The sequence below is a fragment of the Piliocolobus tephrosceles genome, chromosome 4 (genome assembly GCF_002776525.5).
Source record: "Piliocolobus tephrosceles isolate RC106 chromosome 4, ASM277652v3, whole genome shotgun sequence".
NCBI lineage: Eukaryota > Metazoa > Chordata > Mammalia > Primates > Cercopithecidae > Piliocolobus > Piliocolobus tephrosceles.
In genome coordinates this window covers 63248966-63272702 of record NC_045437.1, presented here as the reverse complement: position 1 = coordinate 63272702, position 23737 = coordinate 63248966, and the positions used below count along the sequence as shown (strand labels likewise).

The window sequence follows — 23737 nt, the reverse complement described above, 5'->3', positions numbered from 1 at the left end:
TATTATGAAGAATAATAGGATAACCCTCTATTTCGTTCAGAAGCAGGCTTCCCATCTTCCTACATTCGTGTCTAGGTAAACCTCAGAATTATCCAGTAAAATGAGAAAGATGACTGAAGATATTTCCTCCTTACATTGAAAGCAATAAAAATCAAAATGTTGGCCAGGCGCGGTGGCTCACGTCTGTAATCCCAGCACTTTGGGAGGCCGAGGCAGGTGGATCACAAGATCAGGAGATTGAGACCATCCTGGTTAACACGATGAAACTCCATCTTTACTAAAAATACAAAAAATTAGCCGGGCGTGGTGGAAGGTGCCTGTAGTCCCAGCTACTCGGGAGGCTGAGGCAGGAGAATGGCGTGAACCTGGGAGGTGGAGCTTGCAGTAAGCTGATGTCACGCCACTGCACTCCAGCCTGGGCGACAGAGTGAGACTCCGTCTCAAAAAAAAAAAAAATTACCATGTTAATAAATGCATGGAGAAGAAGGAAGATAATGATGAGAAAATAACCTTTTGGTTTTGAAGTCTGGAAGGAAAATCAACAAAAATGCATCAAAACTCAGAGTATAAATATTGACTATGGTTTTGTAGAATTGACCATTAATATCTAAGTCTTAAGTAGAAGCAAGTATTTTTCTGGCATTTCCAGTCTTGAGTCATGGCTTACTGATGCATTAAATCTGTTTTTAGTTGTTAATGTCTAAATCATCAAGTTCTCAGATTAAAAGGAGAAATTAGACCCAGAGACCCAAAAGACAGCCATGCTGGGCAAATTTTAGCGTTGCCAAAGATTTACAGTTTTTGAAAAGCAGATCTTTCGGTGGGGGAAAGTTTGAAACACTTTTAAAAATCATTGCAACATTTCCTGGAACTCTGTGTGTGTCAATGGTTTTCTGATTTTTTTTTTTTTTTCCTGAAGATGAAAAGAAGAAAAACCATTGAATATACTCTCTGAAACACTTGGTCAGTCACTATTAAGAACCAATAAATGAGTTTTATTCCTACTATGTGCTGGCTGATTCCCCCAGTGTTTATTCTTCAGCTGTGATGGGAATTTTTAAATTTTTATTACATGTTACAATTGAAGGAGAAAGCACAAAGAGATACAGTGATTTGCCTAACCAATGTCGCACACTTGTGAAATTTGATCATTTAAATTGGGTCCTTCTTGTTATATCCAACTACTAAACCAGAGTTGAGAAGTCAGGGGAAAAAGCAGGCCAGGCACGTAACATTGCTCCACAATGCAGTTATCTGCAAGCCTGGCTGCTGAAACTGCCTGTAGTAACTCGTTTTATCTAATGGCTTCCGAAAAACCTGCTGCAACAAAAAGAAGAATTTTACCCACCATGGTCACTCATCAATCAGAGCTTGCCAGCTCCCCAAAACTCGACTAGTGCCAATGAACTTTCTAGAAAAACAATATGTAACATTTCCCCTTCTAATAAAACCTACAGCTTCCTCTTCATTCTTTGGACATACCGAGGACCACCTGGTGTGTGTGTATGCCCTGAATTGCAATTCTTTTTTCCTTGTTTTTTGAGACAGTGTCTCACTCTGTCACCCAGGCTGGAGTACAGTGGCACGATCTCAATTCACTGCAGCCTCCGCCTCCTGGGTTCAAGTGATTCTCCTGCCTCAGCTTCCCAAGTAGCTGCGACTACAGGTATGCGCCACCACACCTGGCTATGTTTTGTATTTTTAGTAGAGGCAGGGTTTCACCATGTTGCCCAGGCTGGTCTCGAACTCCTGACCTCAGGTGATCCGTCTGCCTCAGCCTCCCAAAGTGTTGGGATTAATGGCATGAGCCACCATGCCTGGCCGCAATTCTTACATATCAAATAATATGTTAAATGTAGAGATTAATATCTCTCTCTCTATATATATTTATATATATATTTATATCTATTATATATTTATATCTATTATATATACTATTTTTATATTATATATAAAATAATATATATATATATTTATTTATTTATTTTATTTTTTCTTTTTTTTTGAGATGGAGTTTCGCTCTTGTTGCCCAGGCTAGAGTGCAATGGCGCCAACCTCCGCCTCCTGGGTTCAGGTGATTCTCCTGCCTCAGCTTTCCGAGCACCTGGAATTACAGGCATGCACCACCATGCCCGGCTAATTTTGTATTTTTAGTAGAGTCGGGGTTTCTCCATGTTCGTCAGGCTGGTCTCAAACTCCCGACCTCAGGTGATCCTCCAGCCTCCTGGCCTCCCAAAGTGGTGGGATTACAGGTATGAGCCACCATGCCCAGCCTCAACTCTACATATTTTATTTGAGTTTGACACATCTGTAGTAAGTTTTTCTGTACACTGAGTTCAGAGTTGTGGCAGAGACTTGACTTCTAAGTGTCCCATTTGGGAAGTTCTTCTTTAATTCTTGAATTTGAACATTGCCAGGAGGGAGGGATGAGCTTCACAGTGCAGTCCCCAGGACAACCACTTCCCGTGAGCCTCAGCAGAATGATGGAGGGTCCTGCCTTGGGGAGCCACACGGAGATGGGGGCAGAATTTAAAAGGTGGCACCACATGGTGTCCTGCTGGCAGACTCTCCTCATGCAGCCCCTTAGAATATATTCCGAGAAAGAGTTGTCTGCAAAGGTGTCAACTCTCTAGGCTCCAAGGGTATCCATTGTTATTCACCGTGATTTAGAGGAGTACTTCTTCCCAGTCCCCTGCATAGTCTCTGGTCAAAGAAATGTAAAATTTTGAGTTTTTGAACTTTGAAAGGGGACAGTTTACTTTCACTACATTCTATGTGCTAGTGGCCGTCAACTTTAGAAACCCCTTCTATCCCCTTCCTCCACCCCCTTATCCCAGTTTTCTCTTTTCTTCAGCTCAGACACTGGAAAAGTCCATAGCAAGAGCAGTTCTTAAGGCATGTGCTAGAAGGGAGGGGGCTAGGAGGACAGCCATATGTCTGTCTGAGATATGGGACTTCGGCTAATATGCACAGACCAGTGGCTTTTAAACTTGATGGGCAAGTTTTTAAAAATTGCCTGGGAGGCTGAGATGGGCAGATCATGAGGTCAAGAGATCGAGACCATCCTGGCCAACATGGTGAAACCCTGTTTCTACTAAAAATACAAAAATTAGCTGGGTGTGATAGTGCACGCCTGTAGTCTCAGCTATTCCAGAGGCTAAGGCAGGAGAATAGCTTGAACCCAGGAGGGGGAGGCTGCAGTGAGCTGAGATTGCACCACTGCACTCCAGCCTGGTGACAAAGTAAGACTCTGTCTCAAAAAAAAAAAAAAAAAAAAAAGAAAAAAATTCCCAAGGAGGTTTGTTTAACATGCAGACTCCCCCAACACCAATTACCCTAGTCCTGCTCCCAGAGTATCTGACTCAGGAGGTCTAGGGTATAACCCTGGTACCTGCATTCGACACTAATGTGAATAAGTTCTGATAACCCTCTACCATCGGACCAGCCTGGCACTTGCATTTGAAACAAGCACCATAAGGGATATTTACACAAAAGATCTGTGGACCACAGTTTGAAAATTTCTTCCCAGATTTGCATGTGAGTTCTACAGAGAGGGCACAAATAGAAAATGAAAAAGTAGGCTTTAAAGGAAATCTCTATAAGACTTGGGTAATGCTTCATTGCAATCTATGCCAGCTCATGGCAGAAGGGGGTGGTGTTTGGGAAAGGGAAGTGATTTAATTCAGCAGGACACCTTCAGTGGGGCTGGTCCAGAGTGAATTCACCACCATCAGTGGGCAGCAGTAGCAAATGCAAGCTGTAGCAAATGCAAGAAGCTGCATTGGCAGCAATGGTGGTCACAGTGAAGATTTCTGGGTACCTCTCTGGAGAGGAAGAAAAAGGATGACCTCCATGTGGTGGTTAGGAGTTGTTTGACATGGGCTCAAGGCACCCCTAGGACCTCCCAGAAGGATTGCAGGAAGAGTTTGAGAGAAGAGGGTCTTGAGGATTTTCAGTAAGGCTTAACCAAGCTTGCTCTAATGTTGGGAAATGCTGAGCCGAATTCTCTACTGGTGAGGACTAGCATTACGACACAGTTGTTAAATTGAACCCTGATTGTGGGCTGAGTCCTCTGCTTGACGTTGTCCCTTTAAGAGCCTGCTATGTCTCCCCTGTTCTCTATTGTCCAGTCCCTCCCACCACCTTCCCCAGTTCTCATTGTTCTCCACATTCCTCAGCCTCAAGCTTCTACTCGACCAATCCTACCCCACAGATGTTAACCGCATCTTCACAGTGTTCCCACCCTGTTGGGGTTATTTAGGGAGATTGTTCTTAGAAGCACCAAGTGTGTCCAGAAATATCCTGAGAGAAATTCCGATGCTGTTAAGATAGAAAAGAATGTTTCCCTAATGGCCATATCACTTCTATCTTAGAGGATTGTTAGGAAGATCCAAAATGGCCCAAATTCATGAAACCAACTCTAAGTGGGGATATAAATGTTGAAGCTGATTGGAGTAAAGCTTCAAGTTCTAGCTCCTTTAGCCAGCTGCATAGATCCAAGAATGGTCCTCTGCAACTGGGACCCCATAATGACACCCTTAGCCTACTCTGCTCCTTAGACCCTGTGACAGACACAAATCAGTACCAGGTAGGTGGCCAGACATAAACTTGTGCGGCCATAAGCATCCTGCATGTTAATATTCGCTCCCATCTTCAACAGCAGCTTCACTGTGTCCACTTGACGTCCAGAAACCGCATGCATCAAGGGCGTGCATCCTGGAATGAGACATTTCAACAGCCTTTAAACATGTTTGACCCATGAAACTGATGATCAGGCTTTATTGGCCTGTTCATTTATTTTGCTATTTGCAATACAAACCCAGCTGTTTATATGAGACTGAAGGGAGATAAAGCTAATTGTTGCTACATCTCTATAAACTATGTATTTTTTTTACTGGCTCTTTACAATCTTTTGCAATTTTGCAATAATTGGCTGAGTAAAACATTTTGGGTAGACGATAAAAATTGCTTATGACTGTGTCAGGGATCAGCATAGTTTAAGACATAGTTTAAGATTTATCCTGACTTAGCTTGAACAATGTAGAATCTGGGAGTGCCTTTGGAAAGCCGCTCTATCTGAGATGGGTTCAGCACACTTTCATTGGAGGTGGCGGGTGCTAGGGGACAGCAACAGTGCCCAGCCTTGGATTGCACAAATTCTTGTTGAAAAAGTGGCCACCTGTACTGAAATGCTTCTCTGTTTTCAGAATCAATATAAGCCAAGGCATTTAGTTTTTTATATGTTTTCTTCCTGAATAAAAATAGAGATGAAATTACACATTCTGATGAACTTTGCAGGGCTGTTGGAACAAGCCAGCCTCATGAGGCAGGATCCAGGTGCTTCTCATTCCTTCAGGTGAAGAAATCAAACCTCAGATTCACCCCTTGCCCAGCTGAGACTTGTATGATGTCTTTGGATTGGAGATTGTGATTCTTCTCCAGATGAACTGCAGGCTATGACCCTGAGAAATCCCCGAGAAAGGGTAAATCCCAAGATGTCTGTTTTCACTGAAGGAGCACCGAGTTCAGAATTGTGGCTGAGTCTTAACTTCTAAGTGTCCCTTTTGCCAAAGTTTACTTTAATATTTGAATTTGAACATTGCCAGGAGGGAGTGATGAGCTTTGCAGTGCAGTCCCTAGGACACCAGAAATTGAGTTGTGGTCGGCAACTCAATTTCTCCAATTTTTTTCCTTCTAGAACTCTTTCAGTCATCTGTACTGGGAAAAAGCAGCAATGAAGTGCTATGTCTTAAAATAGTTGCAAAATTTCCTTCCTTTCCCTTCCTCCCTTCCTTTCTTCCTGTCAACAAGTGGTAATTATAACTATTGAGAGAAAAAAAAGGACATGCAGCAAAAGGCAATTATTGAAGCAATCTGTGAATCTGAAATACTCAGTAAGTAAAGCTAAAGAATCCCTAGATAGGCCAGGTGTGGTCATGCCTGTAATCCCAGCACTTTGGGTAGGCCGAGGTGGGCAGATCTCTTGAGGCCAGGAGTTTGAGAACAGCTTGGCCAACATGGTGAAACCCTGTCTCCACTAAAAATACAAAAAAAAAAAAAAAAAAAAAAAATTAGCTGGGCATGGTGGCACACACCTGTGATCCTAGCTACTCAGGAGGCTGAGGCAGGAGAATCGCTTGAACCCGGGAGGTGGAGGTTGCAGTGAGCCGAGATTGTGCCATTGCACTCAGTGTGGGTGACAGAGAGAGACTCCATCTCACAAAAACAAAAACAAGAATCCCTAGATACTGTTTTCATAAAATTACATGTTATGTCTAGCTAATTTACATCTATCTTGAGAGCCTAGCTTACATCTAAATTTCTTCAGGGAACACCTTCTTGACCCTCCATTGTGAACTGGATGTCCATGTTATAATTTTTCATCATCCTTCATTTTTCTCTAGTAATGCTTTTAATATTTTATAATCATGTATTGATTGAGCATAATCATGTGTTTAAAATTTGTCTCTTCTAAGCTATAAATTCGAAGTGGAAAGAATCACATCTCTCATGCTCATCACTGAATCCTCAGTACCAACCACTGTATCTGGTACCGGGAAGATATTAAACAGCAGTTCTGAAATGCATAACCAAATGATTACTGAACTAATTTTTTTTTTTTTTTTGAGACACCATCTTGCTCTGTTGCCCAGGCTGGAGTGCAGTGGTGTGACCACGGCTCCCTGCAGCCTTCACCTTCCAGGCTCAAGCAATCCTATGTCCCAAAGTGCAGGGATTATGGGCATGAGCCACTGCCCAAATATTTCTTAAGTTTAAAATAATTTTCCTGATGTGTCTTTAACTGAGGTTTAGGGAGGAATGACAGATTTATCTCCAAATTGGGTTCCAAAATTTATTTTAAGTTGGTACATTTGTCCTTGTAGAAAATAGAAGGAAAAAAACCCTCAAAATAAAACAAATAAGAGAGTATAGCATTGTTCCTGTATATAAAATTCATATATAAAAGAAAAGGTCTTCCTTAAACAAAAGCAATGGGAAAAGTAACAAAAAATATTGGCAACAACAACAAAAATAAGGTACTTAGGAATAAATCTAACTGAAGAAGAGCAAGACTTATGTGGATAAAAAGTATAAAACTTATTGGGTGACATAACAGAAGAACTAAACATGGGAAAATATACTATGTTTATGACAGAGAAGACTCAATATAATAGAGCCATCAATTTCCTGAAAATGAATCTATACATTCATTGCAAGTCTAATAGAAACTCAACAAAGCTGTTGTGAAACTTGAAAAAAATCCTAAAATTTATCTGGAAGTTTAAAGTGCCAAAAAAAATTTCAAGACAATTTTACAGTAGAACTAAAGAGGATTATTGCTTTTTGAACCAACAAGATTATACAGCGATGGTAATTAAAACAATAAACATGTCAACAGAACAGAGGAAAAAGTTCAGGAAATACTTAGACCTATCGAGGAACTCAATATATGACCAAAGTGACATCATCACAAATCAGTAGGAAAAAAAGGTATTCAATAAATGGTGCTGAGAAACTGGCTATAAAAAAGGGATACATTAAAATTAGATCTAAAATTCACATCATACATAAATACTTTCCAAATATGAAAAGCAAAATTTAACAACTTATAAAATATATAGATGAATATATTTTATAACATTAAGACTAGTAAGGCCTTACTGAAGAAGACATAAAAACTGCAAACTATAAAGAAAACATTTTATTAAATTAAATTATATTCAAATTAAAAATTTTCTGTATTACATAAGATCCCATAAATGAAATGAAAAGGCCAGCTACAGATTGGGAGGTTATTTTAATTCATAAAACCAAGAAAAAATTATGAGCTTAACTAAATAAATAACATCAATAATTGAATCAGAAAGAAATAAACAATGTAGGGGCAATTTGAGAGACAGCAGCCACAAGCCAATAAACATATGAAAGATTATAAATCTCTCAAATGATTAGAGAATACATATTTCTACATTTCTCAATGTCATTTCTCAATGACATTCATACATATTGGATTACCAATTATAAAACATCTGAAATGCCAGGTGTTGTCAAGGATTTGGGGAACTCTTACATACTGTTGGTTAAAGTATAAGTTGGGACAACCATTTTGGGGGATAAATGTGGCAACATTTCATAAAATTATAGGTGCTCATACCTTATAACCCTGTAATTCCACTTCCAAGTTTATTTCATAAACTTTCACATTGATGAACAAAGAGATATAATCAAAGATGATAATGAAGAATTAAACAAGAAATGGCATAAATGAACATTAATAGAGAAATACATAAATTATGTTAGATTTATGCAAAGAAGTGTCACAGAGCAATTCAAATGTCCAAGTTAAGTTAATCCAGATCCACTTGAATAAATCTTGAAGACATAATTTTGAGTGAAGAAAGCCAATTGCAAAGATATACACTATTATTTATGTAAATTTTATAAATCAAAATAACACCAGATTGCTATAAACCCAGGAAAAGTAGTCAAAGCAGAAAAACAGAAAAAGGAAAGATACACACCAGCTTCAGAATAGTGGTTAGTTATTTTAAAGGAATGAAGGGAAAAGAGGTGGAATCAGAAAAGGATAAAAAGGGCCTTCAATTGCTCTGTAACTTTTTTCCTTTAAAAAAATCCAAGGAAAAAATTGCAAATTGTCAAAATTGTTAAATTCTGGGTGGTGGGTACACAGCAGTTTGACATGTTATTCTCTGTACTTTGTCTTATGTTTGAAATTTTTTTTTTTTTTTTTTTTTTTTGAGACGGAGTCTCACTCTGTCGCCAAGGCTGGAGTGCAGTGGCCAGATCTCGGCTCACTGCAAGCTCCGCCTCCCGGGTTTACGCCATTCTCCTGCCTCAGCCTCCCGAGTAGCTGGGAGTACAGGTGCCCGCCACTTCGCCCGGCTGGTTTTTTGTATTTTTTAGTAGAGACGGGGTGTCACCGTGTTAGCCAGGATGGTCTCGATTTCCTGACCTCGTGATCCGTCCGTCTCGGCCTCCCAAAATGCTGAGATTACAGGCCACCGCGCCCAGCCTGAAATATTTTATATTTGAAGTAAAATACACAAAATAAAGGGTGGAGCAACTTGGTTAGGTAAGGTGTGCAGGAAGGTAGCCTCAGCATCTTGTGTCCTTAAATGATCCATTTTGCCACGTGGTAAAGTGTTCAAGAACTTTAAGACATCTGCACTATAAGATAAGGAGCAGAAAGAGCACTAACCAAGGACACAGAATATTTGGGTTCCAGTTCCTAGCTATTTTACTAGCTATGAAACTTTGGTTGAGAAACTTAGCCACTTTGAGACTCATTGTCTTGTCCTGGGTGGTGCAAAGTAATTACAGTATGGTTATGAAATTCCAAAAGCAATAATAATAGCTTGTATTTATTGAGTGTTTATTATGTGTCAGGCATAACTCTGAATACTCTAGATGTATTAACCCAGCTAATTTTGATTTTTGTACTGTCTTAGTCTGTTTTCTGTTGCTATAACTGAATACCCAAGACTGGGTAATTTATAAAGAGAAGAATTTTATTTCTTTCAATTCTGGAGGCTGAGATGTCCAAAGTTGAGGGACTACATTTGGTGAGGGTCTTCTTAGTGGTCGGAACTCTCTGCAGAGTCCCGAGGTGGTACAGGGTATCACATGGCAAGGGGGCTCATGAGAGATCACCAAACTAGCTTTTATAACAGACCCACTCCCATGATTACTAACTCACTCCCACAATGACCCATGAGTGGATTAATCCCAATAATCTCCCAAAGGTTCCACCTCTCAACACTACTGCATTGTGGACCAGGTTCCCAACACATGAAATTTGGGGGAACACATTCAAACTATAGCATGTAGCTTGAATGTAGTTGAAATTGGGTATACTGATTCCTTCCACTTTATTCCTTTTCAAAATTGTTTCAACTATCCTAGTTCCTTTGTATTTCTATACACATTTTAGCTAATCTTGTCTATATACACAAAACATCTTGCTGGGGTTTGGTAGAAATTGTGATCTCCGTCTTATGCCAAGATATCTCTTCAGAATTTGCACTAAATCGGTATATAAATTTGAAGAGCACTGCATGTTTAATATGTTGAGCCACAAACATGGTTATGCCTTTCCAATTATTAAGATCTTTGATTTATTTAATTAGCACTTTATAGTTTTCAACATACAAGTTCTGTACATATTTTGTTGTATTTACACCTAAATGTTTCTTTTTATTGAGTGATTTTAAATGGTATTATAGTTTAAATTTTTGATGTCTGCCTGTTCATTGTTAGTATACAAAAATAAAATTTATGTTTGTATATTGATCTTGTACGCTGTGACCTTGCTGAACTCACTTAGTTGTAGGAGTATGTTGGTAGATTCCTTAGGATTTACTATGAAGACAATCAAATTGTGCAAAAAGTAAGTTTCTTTTTTCCTTTTTCAAGATGTATGCTTTTGGCTGGGCCAGTAGCTTATGCCTGTAATCCCAGCACTTTGGCAGGCCAAGGTGGGCGGATCACCTGAGAGGTCAGGAGTTTGAGACGAGCCCAGGTAACATGGTGAAATCTGTTTGTACTAAAAACACAAGAATTAGCTGGGCGCAGTGGCGGGCACCTGTAATCCCCGTTACTCAGGAGTCTGGGGCAGAATTGCTTGAACCCGGGAGGTGGAGGTTGCAGTGAGCAGAGATTGCGCCACTGCACTTCAGTCTGGGTAACAGAGTGAGACTCTGTCAAAAAAATAAAAGATGCATGCTTCTTACTTCCTTTTCTTGCCCGTTTGCACTCATATTACACTATGCTGAACTGGAGTGGTGAGAGTGGACATTCACACCTTGTTCCAGGTCTTAGGGGCAAAGCACTCAAACTTTCACCATTAAGTAAAACGTTAGCTCTAGAGTTTTGTTGTTGTTGTTGTTGATACTCTTCCTTATATTGAAGAAGCTCTCCTCTATTCCTGTTTTTCTGAGATTTTTATTATTAATATGCGTTAAATTTTGTCTAATGCTTTTTTGTATTAATTGATATGAACATGTGATTTTTCTGCCTTAGTTGGTTAATTTGGTAGATTACATTGACTTTCAAATATTGAACCAGTCTTACATCCCTAACATCCCTAAAACAAACCCTACTTGATCATGGTGTATGATTCTTTTTGTTTTTGTTTTGAGATGGAGTCTCGCTCTGTCACCCGGCTGGAGTGCAGTGGTGCGATCTCGGCTCCCTGCAACCTCCGCCTCCCGGGTTCAAGCAATTCTCGTGCCTCAGCCTCCCCAGTAGCTAGGATTATAGGCACATGCCACTGTATGCGGCTAATTTTTGTATTTTTAGTAGAGACAGGGTTTCACCATGTTGGCCAGGCTGGTCTTGAAGTCCTGACCTCAAGTGATCTGCTTGTCTCGGCCTCCTAAAGTGTTGGGACTATAGGCGTGAGCCACCGTGTCCAGCCTATTTCTGTATATTACTGAATGCTATTTGCTAATATTTGGTTAAGGATTTTTATATCTACATTCAAGAAGAATACTGGTGTACAGGCTTATTTTTTTTACATTGTCTTTGGTTTTGATAGTGAAGCAATACTAGCTCATAAACATAACTGAAACGTGTTTTCTCATCTCTTTTTTTGGAAGAGATTATGTGGAATCGAAGCTGGTTATTCTTTAAAAGTTTGTAGAAATCTGCCAGGTGAGGTGGCTCATATCTATAATCTTAGCACTTTGGGAGGCCGAGGTGGGAGGATCACAAATCTCTGGTGAAATAATCTAGTCTTGAAGATATCATTTTTGGGGGGGATTTTAAAATTATGAAGTCAATTTCCTACTTATAGGGCTCTTCAGATTATCTATTTCTTATTGTCTATTTCTTACTCTTCTGTTTTCAAGTTCGTTAATTCTTTCCTTTGCATCCTCATTCTGCTGCTGAGCTTATTCACTGAGTTTTAACATTGTGATGATTGTATTTTTGATTTTTAAAAATTCCCATTTGGGTTTTCCTTATGTCTTTTATTTCTTTGCTGAGACTTCCTATTTTTCTCTTTAGTTTTAAGCATGTTTTCAATTGCTCATTGAAGCATTTTTGTCACGGTTATTTGAAAATCTTTGTAAGATAATTTTAACATCTCTTTCATTGGCATCTGTTGATTTTTTTTTTTCATTCAGTTTGAGATCTCCCTGTTTCTCGGTATGACAAGTAATTAAAACTTGGACATTTGGAGTATTATATTATGAGACTCCTGATATTAAACCTTTTATTTTAGCTGGCTTCCATGGGCACTGCTGTAAAGGGGAAGTAAAGGGGTGCCACCTCATTATTGCAAGGTGGCATTGGAAATCCAGGTTTCCTACTTAGTCTTTGCTGGAATGAGTGGGGCTGGAGCCCCATGGCTTTTTGTGGTATTTGGCTGGAGTAGGGACTTATTGTCTAAAAAGTGTTCTGTCTTTCTAGGCTGTTCCTTTCCTGGTCCTTTTGCCAGAGAGAGAAGGCTTTTGTTGTTTTTGCTGCTGTTTGGTCTGTGCCTGTTGACATTTCTGGGTTGCCAGCTTCTTCAGCATCAGCTCTGGGATTAACGAGGCAAAAAGAAAATCCTGGGCACTTACACAATGTCATTCCTTGAGTCAGGAGATCTCGGCTCATCTGTCATTTTATCTCCATCTTCCAGAGTCTTGTTATGTTTATATATAATGTCCAGGGTTTTTAGTTGTATTTAGCAGAAATAATACGAAAGAAATGCATCTACTCCATCTTCTCAGAAGCAGAAATTCTTGCTCTTTGCCTTTTACAGTCACATTTTCTTAAGATCCATTGTTACCAAAAATAGCCTACTCTTTTCGTACCCTTTCCTAACTACTTGACCTATCTAGTTTGGTCATTCATACAGAGATACTGAAACTCAAAATGATGACTTCCTTATAAGAGGCGATGTGAAAGAATCTGAAACTTTGTGTCTAATCCCCTTATTTAAAGAAATAACAAGGTATCTGCACATAGCCACAGTATCAAAATGGCTGGTCAGATACACATTTATTAACATTGCTCATGTCTGAAGGCCATCTCTAAAAAAATAGAGCAGAACATTCTGGATTCAAAATGCATACATATCTCACCTTCACTGTCACAGCATTCTAGGATAGAAGGGTCTTCCCGAATCACTGCAGTCAGAGCATTGACATCTCCATTAGAGGCTGCCTGATACACCATGGTCAGGTCAACTTCTTCAGATGAGTCACCTTCATGCATCAGACAGACACAATGTTAGTGTGTGGAGCCAGTTCACGGAAAGAATAACAATACCCAAGTCCTCACCCACACAAGTGATTCATTAAAACTTCTCAAGTGAATCCAGGCAGAAGACTGAGTCATCCTGGCCACACACTCCCTCACCACTTCTGAAGAAAGGAGGATCACTCATGCCATTTGTAACACCGCTGTGTACTGGAAAGGAACCTGAGGGATTGGATTTCATTTGAGATTTTCTGATTCTTTCCAGGCATTCAGGCTTCTCGAAGTCAGTGAGCCCAGAGAGGAAAGTGGGGCCCTCATCTCGGTTCTGTGTTGCCCTTTTTGATCTGGAACATGTTCCTTGTACTCTCAATGACTCAGTTTACCACCTTTGAAAGAGACATTGTGCTCTCTGTTCTCTGATCTCCAGATGTAGAGGGTGAGCTGGCCTTTCCCGCCCTATTCTGTACCCTGAGGACTGACCCTTGCCGAGTGCTCCACTCAGGCTCCCTCACCCTCTTGCTTGCCCATGAAAGGCACGGGCAGGAGCCTGGTGGGGAGAAGAGAGAGAAGGGACATTTCTTCCTGCCTTCCCCTAGTGCAGTGTTCGGCAGGAGCCACTTCTCTCCCACCAGGAGGCTCTTTCTTGGCAGAGCCAGTCTCTTTCTCTGCAGAGTCAGTTTCACTGGGTTCCCTGATAAAACGGTCCCCTCCCATCCTTCTTTGGCTTCCCACTGATGTTAGTCTGTGGAGCTTCAGCATCCCCAGTTCATCCTTTCAGCCCTGCTTCATCTCTGCAAGTTGACCCTTCATGAAAGTCTCTTCATTTCAACCACCTGGGATTTCATGAAATGGAATTCCTGGAAGAAACAGAACTGTAGGCAACTCCTTTGAATTTTGTAGCCACGTGCATTGTGCCTTGGGCACAACTGAACCAACTAATACATGGTCAACGGATGGCTTATGTCTGTAATCTCAACACTTTGGGAGGCTGAGGTGGGAGGATGAATTGAGCCCAGGACTTCGAGATCAGCCTGGGCAACAGAGTGAGACCCTCTCTCTACAAAAATTTTAAAAATTAGCTGGGCATGGTGGTGGGTACCTGTAGTCCCAGGTACTCAGGAAGGTGAGGCAGGAGGATCGCTTGAGCCCCAGAGTTCAAGCAGTGAGCTATGATTGTGCCACTATACTCCAGCCTGGATAACAGAGTGAGACCTTGTCTTAAAAAACAAACAAACAAAAAGGCGACAAGAGAACTATAGATCAAGTGGGGCCAGGTGCAGTGGCTTATGCCTGTAATCCAGGCACTGTGGGAGGTCGAGGCGAGTGGATCACTTGAGGTCAGGAGTTCAAGACTAGCCTGGTCAACGTAGTGAAACCCTGTCTCTACTGAAAATACAGAAAAATAAGCCAGGTGTGGTGGCATGTGCCTGTAATCCCAGCTACTTGGGAGGCTGAGGCAGGAGAATCGCTTGAACCCCGGAGGCAGAGGGTGCAGTGAACCAAGATCTCACCACTGCACTCCAGCCTGGGTGACACAGTGAGACTCTGTCTCAAAAACAAACAAAAAAAGAACTGTGGTTAAGTGGAGCACAGGGAGGACTGGGAGGTGAGTTCTGCTCAAGAGGAGGCCTCCAGGGTGAGGCTGTGCTGATCGACTCACACACAGTTCCTCCCATGCACGCCTCCCCTGCCCCGCAAGCATAGCCATTGTCCAGGGAAAAAATATGTGTGTAAGAAAAAGTTTTTTGGCCAAGCACAGTGGCTCACACCTGTAATCCCAGCACTTTGGGAGGCTGAGGTAGGTGGATCACCTGAGGCTGGGAGTTTGAGACCAGCCTTACCAACATGGAGAAACCCCATCTCTACTAAAAATACAAAAAATTAGCTGGGCATGGTGGTGCATGCCTGTAATCCCAGCTATTTGGGAGGCTGAGGCAGGAGAATTGCTTGAACCCAGGAGGCAGAGGTTGCAGTGAGCTGAGATGGTGCCTTTGCACTCCAGCCTGGGCAACAAGAGCGAAACTCCATCTCCAGAAAAAAAAAAGAGAAAAAGGTTTTTTTAAGTTGTGTTTTTCTGCTAATGTGGACATTATGTCAAAGATACTTTTTAGTTTTCAGTTCTAATTGATCTTTAGTTGGCAGTGGACCTAACCCTTTGCCTCGGTTTCTCTGTCCCAGTATTTTTGGGAAGTCATAAGTGACTTTTAGCTGGTTGACCTGTCTGTCCCCAAAGGAGCTTGTTATTGGAAATGTTTCATTTATGACAACAAACTGTTTTGTAAAGTGAGTGGTTGTTCCCTAACTTATTTTGTTGTTTTTGGGTGTTTGTTTTAGGCAGACTCACTTGCACATTTGCCTGGGGGCCAGAAGTGAGAGAGAAGGAGTGTCCAGGTCAGATGCCACTCCTGTGATGAGTGCAAGGACTATGGAGCCAGACAACTTCAGTATCAGTCCCAGTTTGCACTGACCATCTTCATTTTGTTTGTTTGTTTGTTTGTTTATTTGAGACAGGGTCTCGTTGGTTAACCCAGGCTGGAGTGCAGTGGCGTGATGTTGGCTCACTGCAGCCTTGATCTCCCAGGCCCAAGTGATCCTCCCATCTCAGCCTCCTGAGTAGCTGGGACTACAGACACGCACCACCACGCCCAGCTAATTTTTGTATTTTTTGTAGAGATGGGGTTTTGCCATTTTGCCCAGGCTGGTCTCCTAACGATCCTCCCACCTTGGCTTCCCAAAGTGCTGGGATTTATAGGCGTGAGCTACTGTTCCTGGCCAGTTTCTTTGTCTTTAAAATGAAGGTAATAATGATGATAATTATGACAACTACCTACCTCTCTTATAAGTTTGTTGTGAGGAAAGAAATAAGTTAATACTTAATTCTGTGTGCTTTTAGAACAAGGCCTGGCATATAATAGTGTATATATTTGCTATGACTATTGCTACATAAAAAAATGTTTTTTGGTGTATTTAGAAAGCATTAGAAATCTGGGACATGTAGATAAAATAATCTCTTGTTGATGATGATTAGACAAAGACTTCATAAATTGCATAGAACGTTAGTCTCCATTAGGAAACTTCCCAGGACTCTAGACATTTTAAGATTTCTTACAATATATGTGGGCACAAGAAATAGGGCCCAGAAATAGGACAAAAATGGAGCTGGTATCTGGTTGTGTGACCACAGCCAAAGATGCTGGTGGTATCACTTCAGGAAGAAGATCCTGGTGGTAGGCTGAGGAGCTCTGTGTTTAATAGCCTGTTCATATGTTATATAATGTGCCTATATAACAGACATAAATGTATTTACAATCCATTAATCCCTGAGTGCATTAAAATATGCAAGGCACATTCATCACACTGTTGACCACATACAGCTGAGAGAAACAATGAATGCATTGCCTGATAGAATTATGATCCCCAAAATATCTTGCCAGAAATCTAATTAGATGGTGTTTAATAGGGCTAAACGTAGAGTAACATTGAAAGACAGGACCAGCTGATTTCCTAGGCCCACTAAGAATCCCTAAGCCTAGCTGGGAAGGTGACTGCATCCACCGTTAAACACAGGGCTTGCAACTTAGCTCACACCTGACCAATCAGGTAGTAAAGAGAGCTCACTAAAATGCTAATTAGGAAAAAACAGAAGGTAAAGAAATAGCCAATCATCTATCGCCTGAGAGCACGGCGGGAGGGACAATGATCGCGATATAAACCCAGGCATTGGAGCCAGCAACGGCTACCCTCTTTGGGTCCCCTCCCTTTGTATGGGAGCTCTGTCTTCACTCTATTAAATCTTGCAACTGCACTGTCTTCTGGTCCGTGTTTGTTACCGCTTGAGCTGAGCTTTCGCTCGTGTCCACCACTGCTGTTTGCCGCTGTCACAGACCCGCCGCTGACTTATATCCCTCTGGATCTGGCAGGGTGTCCACTGTGCTCCTGATCCAGCAAGGCACCCATTGCCGCTCCCAATTGGGCTCAAGGCTTGCCATTGATCCCTCACTGCTAAGTGCTCAGGTTCCTCCTAATCGAGTTGAACACTAGTCACTGGGTTCTAGGTTCTCTTCTGTGACCCACAGCTTCTAATAGAGCTGTACCACTCACCACATGGCCCAAGATTCCATTCCTTGGAATCCGTGAGGCCAAGAACCCCAGGTGAGAGAACATGAGGCTTGTTACCATCTTGGAAGTGGCTCACAATTTTGGAAGTGGTCTGCCACGATCTTCAGAGCTCTAAGAACAAGGACCCCTGGTAACAGTATCTTAGTCCACAAAATATCCAGTTGAACTAATTGAAGGGTGGTTAAGTGTGTAGTTTTTGCACTCAACTTCCCCTCTCCCTGTTGATAAGATTAACCTGATTATTCTCTAGGGACTACTTCCTTGCCTCTTCTAGCCCACAGGCTGATTCAGTGGAATTGACTATATCCCTGGTCAGGGGCAGAACATGTGGCTTAGAACTAAGCCACTCAGCACTAGCATTATCCTGGCCTTGGAACTGACTCAGGGATGTGACCCAATTAGAGCCCATGACAAGCAATGATACGTTTGATATGTTGACTGGGGTTGTCGAGAACAATACTGTCACTTTGTTCTACCATCCATGAACCTGCAAGCCACCTGGTGACATATTTCTCTTACCAGAGAAAGGTGGAGAGCTTTTCTCTGCCCTCTATACCACCCCCCCACCAATAAAAAAAAAGAAAAAAAAAGAAATATTAGCCTAGATCAATGTCCCGAAGCATTTCCCCAGTGTTTTCTTCTGGTAGTTTCATGTCTTACATTTAAATCTTTAATCCATTTTGATTTGACTTTTGTATATGGTGAGAGATAGGGGTCTAGTTTTATTCTTCTGCATATAGATATCCAGTCTTCCCAGCACCATTTATTGAAGAGACTGTTCTTTCCCCAATGTATGTCTTGGTGGCTTTGTTAAAAATGAGTTGACTGTAAATGTGTGAACTTGTTTCTGGAACCTCAATTCTGTTCCATCAGTCTACGTGGCTGTTTTTATGCCAGTATCGTGCTATTTTGGTTACTATGGCCTTGTAGTATAATTTGAAGTCAAGTAATGTGATGCCTTCAGCTTAAGTCAATTTACATAGATTTTGTATATTCATTTGGATTTTCTTTTTAATCACTGAAAAAGTTCTGACCGATAAAACGTTTTAAAAAAGAACTTGGAGTTTTAGCTGGAAAATTAGCTCTATAGAAATAAACAGCATTGTAATAAATTAGGAGGAAGTCTGGCTGAATTACCAAATCTAGTAGCCATATTGAGGGCAGTGATAGGCCTTTTCCATTCTTAACTGGTCAGTGTCATATTGAGGTCTATGGTCTCAATTAAACAGGGGTATAGTGGCTGGAGAACACTCAGAGGTGAGTGACTAGAGGTATGAATGGACTTTAATCAAGTCACGTGAAGAGTGGTTGAAGGAAACAAATGTGTCTACTCTGAAGATTATTCCATGGGGTCATGATAGTAGCCTTCAGATAGTTAGAGTTTTTTTTTAATTAAAAAAATTGTGCAGGAGGGTGAGGCAGGAGAGTGGCGTGAACCCAGGAGGCGGAGCTTGCAGTGAGCCAAGATCACGCCACTGCACTCCAGCCTGGGTGACAGAGCGAGACTCCATCTCAACAAAAAAAAAAAAAAAAAAAAGAAAAAAAAATTGTGGTAAAAGATACGTAAAATTTGAAATGTTAACCATTTAAGTGTACTTACAGTTCAATGGCATTATGTCCATTCACATTGTTGTGTGACCATCACTAAAACTCATCTTTTCATCTTTCAAATCTCTGTACTCATTAGACTATAACTTCCCATTCTTTCCTGTCCCCAGTCCCTGGAAACCACAATTCTACTTTCTGTCTATTAATTTGACTACTAAAGGCACCTTATGTATGTGGAATCAATAACCGTCGTCCTTTCGTGACTGGCTTATTTCACTTAGCATAATGTCCTCAGGGTTCATCCATTTTGTAGAATGTGTCAGAACTGTCTTCCTTGTTAAGATTTAATAATATTTAATTGCATGTATGCAACACATTTTGTTTATTCATTACCTGTCAATGGACACTTGGGTCATTTTCATCTTTTGGCTATTGTGAATAATGCTGCTATGAACATGGGTCTACAAATCTTTTTGCATTCCTGCTTTCAATTCTTTTGGGTATATACTCAGAAGTGGAATTGTTGGATCATGTGATAATTCCATTTTTAATTTTTGAAAGAACCACCATACTGTCTTCCAAATGGCTGCACCATTTTGTATTTCCACCAAAGTGCACAAGAGTTTCAATTTCCCCATATCCTTGCTAACACTTATTATTTATTGTTTGGTTTTTAAAAAAATAATAGCCATCCTAATGAGGGTGAAGTGGTATTTCATTGTGGCTTTGATTTGCATTTCTCTAATATTAGTGACAGTGAGCATTTTTATATGTGCTTATTGGCTATAGGCATATCTTTCAAGAAATGTCTAGTCAAATCCTTTGCCCATTTTTGAATTAAGTTGTTTGGCTTTTTGTTGCTGGGTTGTAGGAGTTCTTTATATATTCTGAATATTAAACCTTTATCAGGTATATGATTTGCAAATATTTTCTCTCATTCTGTGGGTTGCCTTTTCATTCTGTTGATAGTGTCATTTGATGACAAAGCTTTTAAATTTGACGTAGTCTAATTTGTCTATTTTTTCTTTTGTTGCCTGTGCATGTGATGTCATAGTCAAGAAATCATTGCCAAATCCAGTGTCATGAAGCTTTTCCATATGCTTTTTTCTATGAGTTTTACAGTTTTAGGTCTTATGTTTGGGTCTTTGATCCATTTTGAGTTAACTTTTATATATGGTGTAAAGTAAGGGTTCAAATACATTTTTTTCTATGTGGCTATCCTGTTTTTCCAACATCATTCATTGAAAATACTATTGTCTTAGTCTGTTTCCTGCTGCTATAACACAATACTATAGACGGGGTAATTTATAAATAAACTTATTTGGTTCATGGTTCTTGAGCCTAGGAAGTCCAAGGGCATGGTGCCAACATGTGGTGAGGATGATCTCATGGCAGAAGGGTGAAAGGCAGAAGTGAGCATGCGAGACAGAAGAGGAAATCAGGCCAAACTCATTGTTTTTATCAGACACCCATGCCAGAGATATCTAACGCACTCCTAATATGACAGTATTAATCAATTCATGAGAGCAGAGCCTTCATGCCCCAATCACCTCTAAAAGCACCACCTCTTAATACTGTTACAATGATGGTTAAATTTCAACACAACTTTCAGTGGGAACATTCAAGTCATAGCAACTATTCTTTCCCTATTGAATGGTCTTGGCACTCTGTCGAAAATCAGTTGACCATAAATGTATGCGATTATTTCTGGACTTTCAGTTCTATTCTACTGATCTATATGTCTGTCTGTATGCCAGTACCACACTGTTTTCACTACTGTAGCTTTATAGTAAGTTTTGAAATCAGGAAGTGTGAAACCTCCAACTGTTCTTTTTGAAGATTGTTTTAGCTATTTTGGGGTCTCTTGAAATTCAATATGCATATTAGGATGATTTTTCTATTTCTGTAGAAAACATCATTGGGATTTTGACAGAGATTACATTGAATCTGTAGATTGCTTTGTGTAGTATTGGCATCTTAATAATATTAAGTTTGCTAATTCATGAAACATAAAATGTCTTTCCATTTACTGGTGTTTTCTTTAATTTCTTTCAGCAATGCTTTGTAGTTTTCAGTGTACCAGTCTTTTATCTCCTTGGTTATTCCTAAGTATTTGATTCTTTCTCATACTATTGTAAATAGAATTGTTTTTCAAAGGGCTTTTATGCAAAGAATTTTATGGTTAAATTGCTCTATGAGACTCCCGTAGTTAGAAATAGCAGTGGGTGAGAGTGAGAGAGACAGGTATTTTAATTATTATTAGAGTTTATAAAAATGGACTGGGTCATCTCAAGAAATAGTGAACTTCCTGTCACTGAAGATGACCTCTCTTGGCTAGATGGCCACCAAACCTGTTTAGAAGGAATTTGGACACAGAGTGAAGCACAGGGTAGGGGGAAAAGGAAGACGTGTGAAGCAGAATAGCATGTACTTCAGAATTCCTTCTGGCCCTGCAATGTACACTAAACCACAGCACAACGAGGAAAGAGGAAAAGAAGGAGCTTCCCTAGGGGTTGTTTAGAAAGAGCCAATCTAAGTTGCGGTCAAGGCAAATAATTGGGCACAAACTTAGAAACTGTTCAGAAAATTTGTGGAGAAATGAGGAAGCATGATGTAGAAATAACAAGTACAAAGATAAGGATGACTGACGGTCCTAATGGAATCTAAAATGAGGGCAGGAAAGTTTTTTCTACTGACAATCAGAAGCCCACTTATTAAGATATCTAAAAGATCTACATAAACAAACAATACCTCAGTCCTTCCTTATCTCCTTCCTATCACTCCTCTCTTTCTCTCTCTCTTTCTCATCTATTCATCATCTATCTTTCTTTCCACATGGCTTACATGAGGAGCATGTTTTGAATGATCTTGCCTCTCTAACTGCTTTAAACAGATAGACTTCTGTATGGGTGCATAAAGAGAGATTTCAGAATACACACAGGGTGAGAGATTCTGAGGACAGAAAATGGAAGAAACATGAATAGGAAGAAAGAAGCATGTGAAGACATGCAGATTGTATTTTATTTAAAACTCTGCTGCCGCTGCCGGAGAATGATCTGGGTGGCAACTGGCAGCCTCGGCAAGGGGCCAGGAGCCACTTCTGAGGGTGCCCAGAGAAGCAAAGGTTGCCAGTCCTGTGTCCTCGCCCTCTCTGCCCCCCAGAAGGGGCAAGAGGGAGCCGGGGCTGATGTCAGAAATACACTTTCGGAGATGGCCTCTAAATCCTGGCTGAATTTTTTAACCTTCCTCTATGGATCGGCAATAGGATTTCTTTTATGTTCTCAGCTATTTAGTATTTTGTTGGGAGAAGAGGGTGACACCCAGTCTAATGTTCTTCATAATGATCCTCATGCGAGGCATTCAGATGATAATGGACAGAATCATCTAGAAGGACAAAAGAACTTCAATGCAGATTCTAGCCAACGTAAAGATGAGAACATAGACATCACTGAAAACCTCTATCAGCAAGTTAAAATTCTTTGCTGGGTTATGACAGGCCCTCAAAACCTAGAGAAAAAGGCCAAACATGTCAAAGTTACCTGGGTCCAGCACTGTCACAAAGTGTTTTTTATGAGTTCGGAAGAAAATAAAGACTTCCCTGCTGTGGGATTGAAAACCAAAGAAGGCAGAGATCAGCTTTACTGGAAAACAATTAAACCTTTTCAGTATGTTCATGAACATCATTTGGAAGATGTTGATTGGTTTTTGAAAGCAGATGATGACACATATTTCATACTAGACAATTTGAGATGACTTCTTTCAAAATATGATTCTAAAGAACCCATTTACTGTGGAAGATTTAAACCCTTTGTAAAACAGGGCTATGTGAGTGGAGGAGCAGCATATTTACTAAGCAAAGAAGGATTGAAGAGATTTGTTGATGCCTTTAAAACAGACAAGTGTACACGTAATTCCTCCATTGAAGACTTAGCACTGGGGAGATGCATGGAAATTATAAATGTAGAAGCAGGAGATTCCAGAGATGCCATTGGAAAGAAACCTTTTCATCCCTTTGTGCCAGAACACCATTTAATAAAGGTTATCTACTTAGAACCTTTTGGTACTGGAATTACAACTATTATCCTCCTGTAGAGGGTCCTGGTTGCTGTTCTGATCTTGCAGTTTCTTTTCACTATGTTGATTTTACAACTGGGTATGTGTTAGAATACCTCATTTATCATCTTCGTCCATATATTTATTTATACAGATATCAAGCTACCTTACCTGAAAATATACTAAAGGAAATTAGTCAAGCAAACAAAAATGAAGGCACAAAAGTGAAGTTAGGAAACCCTTGAAAGAAATTAGGAATGAACAAAGGTAAAATGTCTAGCATTGCAATGAAGAAGGACTTCTGCATTTCTGACATAGAACACTGGAATCCCAGTGAGGAATTCTAAGTGAACATTCCATATAGAAATCTTTCACATGAATGACTATAAACTGAAGCTTTAAATGACCTGCGAAGTCTGTTAAAATGTGTTTTGACACAGTAATATAAAAATATATCTATATATATAAGAAGAAATTGTGTTTTTAAAATGGTGGCCAGGTAGAGGAACTAGAAAAGAGATTTTGTTGTCTATTTTTGACCATCTGTATTATTGTCACTAAGAAACTGAAACAGTTGAATTTGCTAAAACTACACTGTGCTATGTTAGTAATAAACAGATCTGCCTTAAAGAAAATTTTAGAAAGAAATATTGTTGCTCAGTGTTAGTAATACAACTCAAGAGTTGAGTTTATATTTGCAGTATGATATACATGATCCAACCCCCCCAACACATACAGTTTTTGTCTAATGAAAATTTTGCTGTGATTATTTATAATTGGCAGTTTTTCTTCCAAAAGAAGCTAAAAT

At 40.2% G+C, this 23737-nt stretch overlaps 1 protein-coding gene and 1 pseudogene across 1 annotated transcript in view; one reads left to right on the top strand and one right to left on the bottom strand.

Moving 5' to 3' along the window:
- ANKRD55 (ankyrin repeat domain 55) overlaps positions 1 to 23737 on the bottom strand; it is a 129696-nt gene that overhangs the window by 74950 nt on the left and 31009 nt on the right. Inside the window, exons 3-4 of the mRNA XM_023210435.1 lie at positions 13092 to 13214; positions 4586 to 4716 (exon numbers count right to left, since the gene is read on the bottom strand). Coding sequence (XP_023066203.1) covers positions 4586 to 4716; positions 13092 to 13214 — 254 coding nt within the window. The remainder of the gene's footprint in view (positions 1 to 4585; positions 4717 to 13091; positions 13215 to 23737) is intronic.
- Positions 22087 to 23174, top strand: LOC111541544 (annotated as a pseudogene).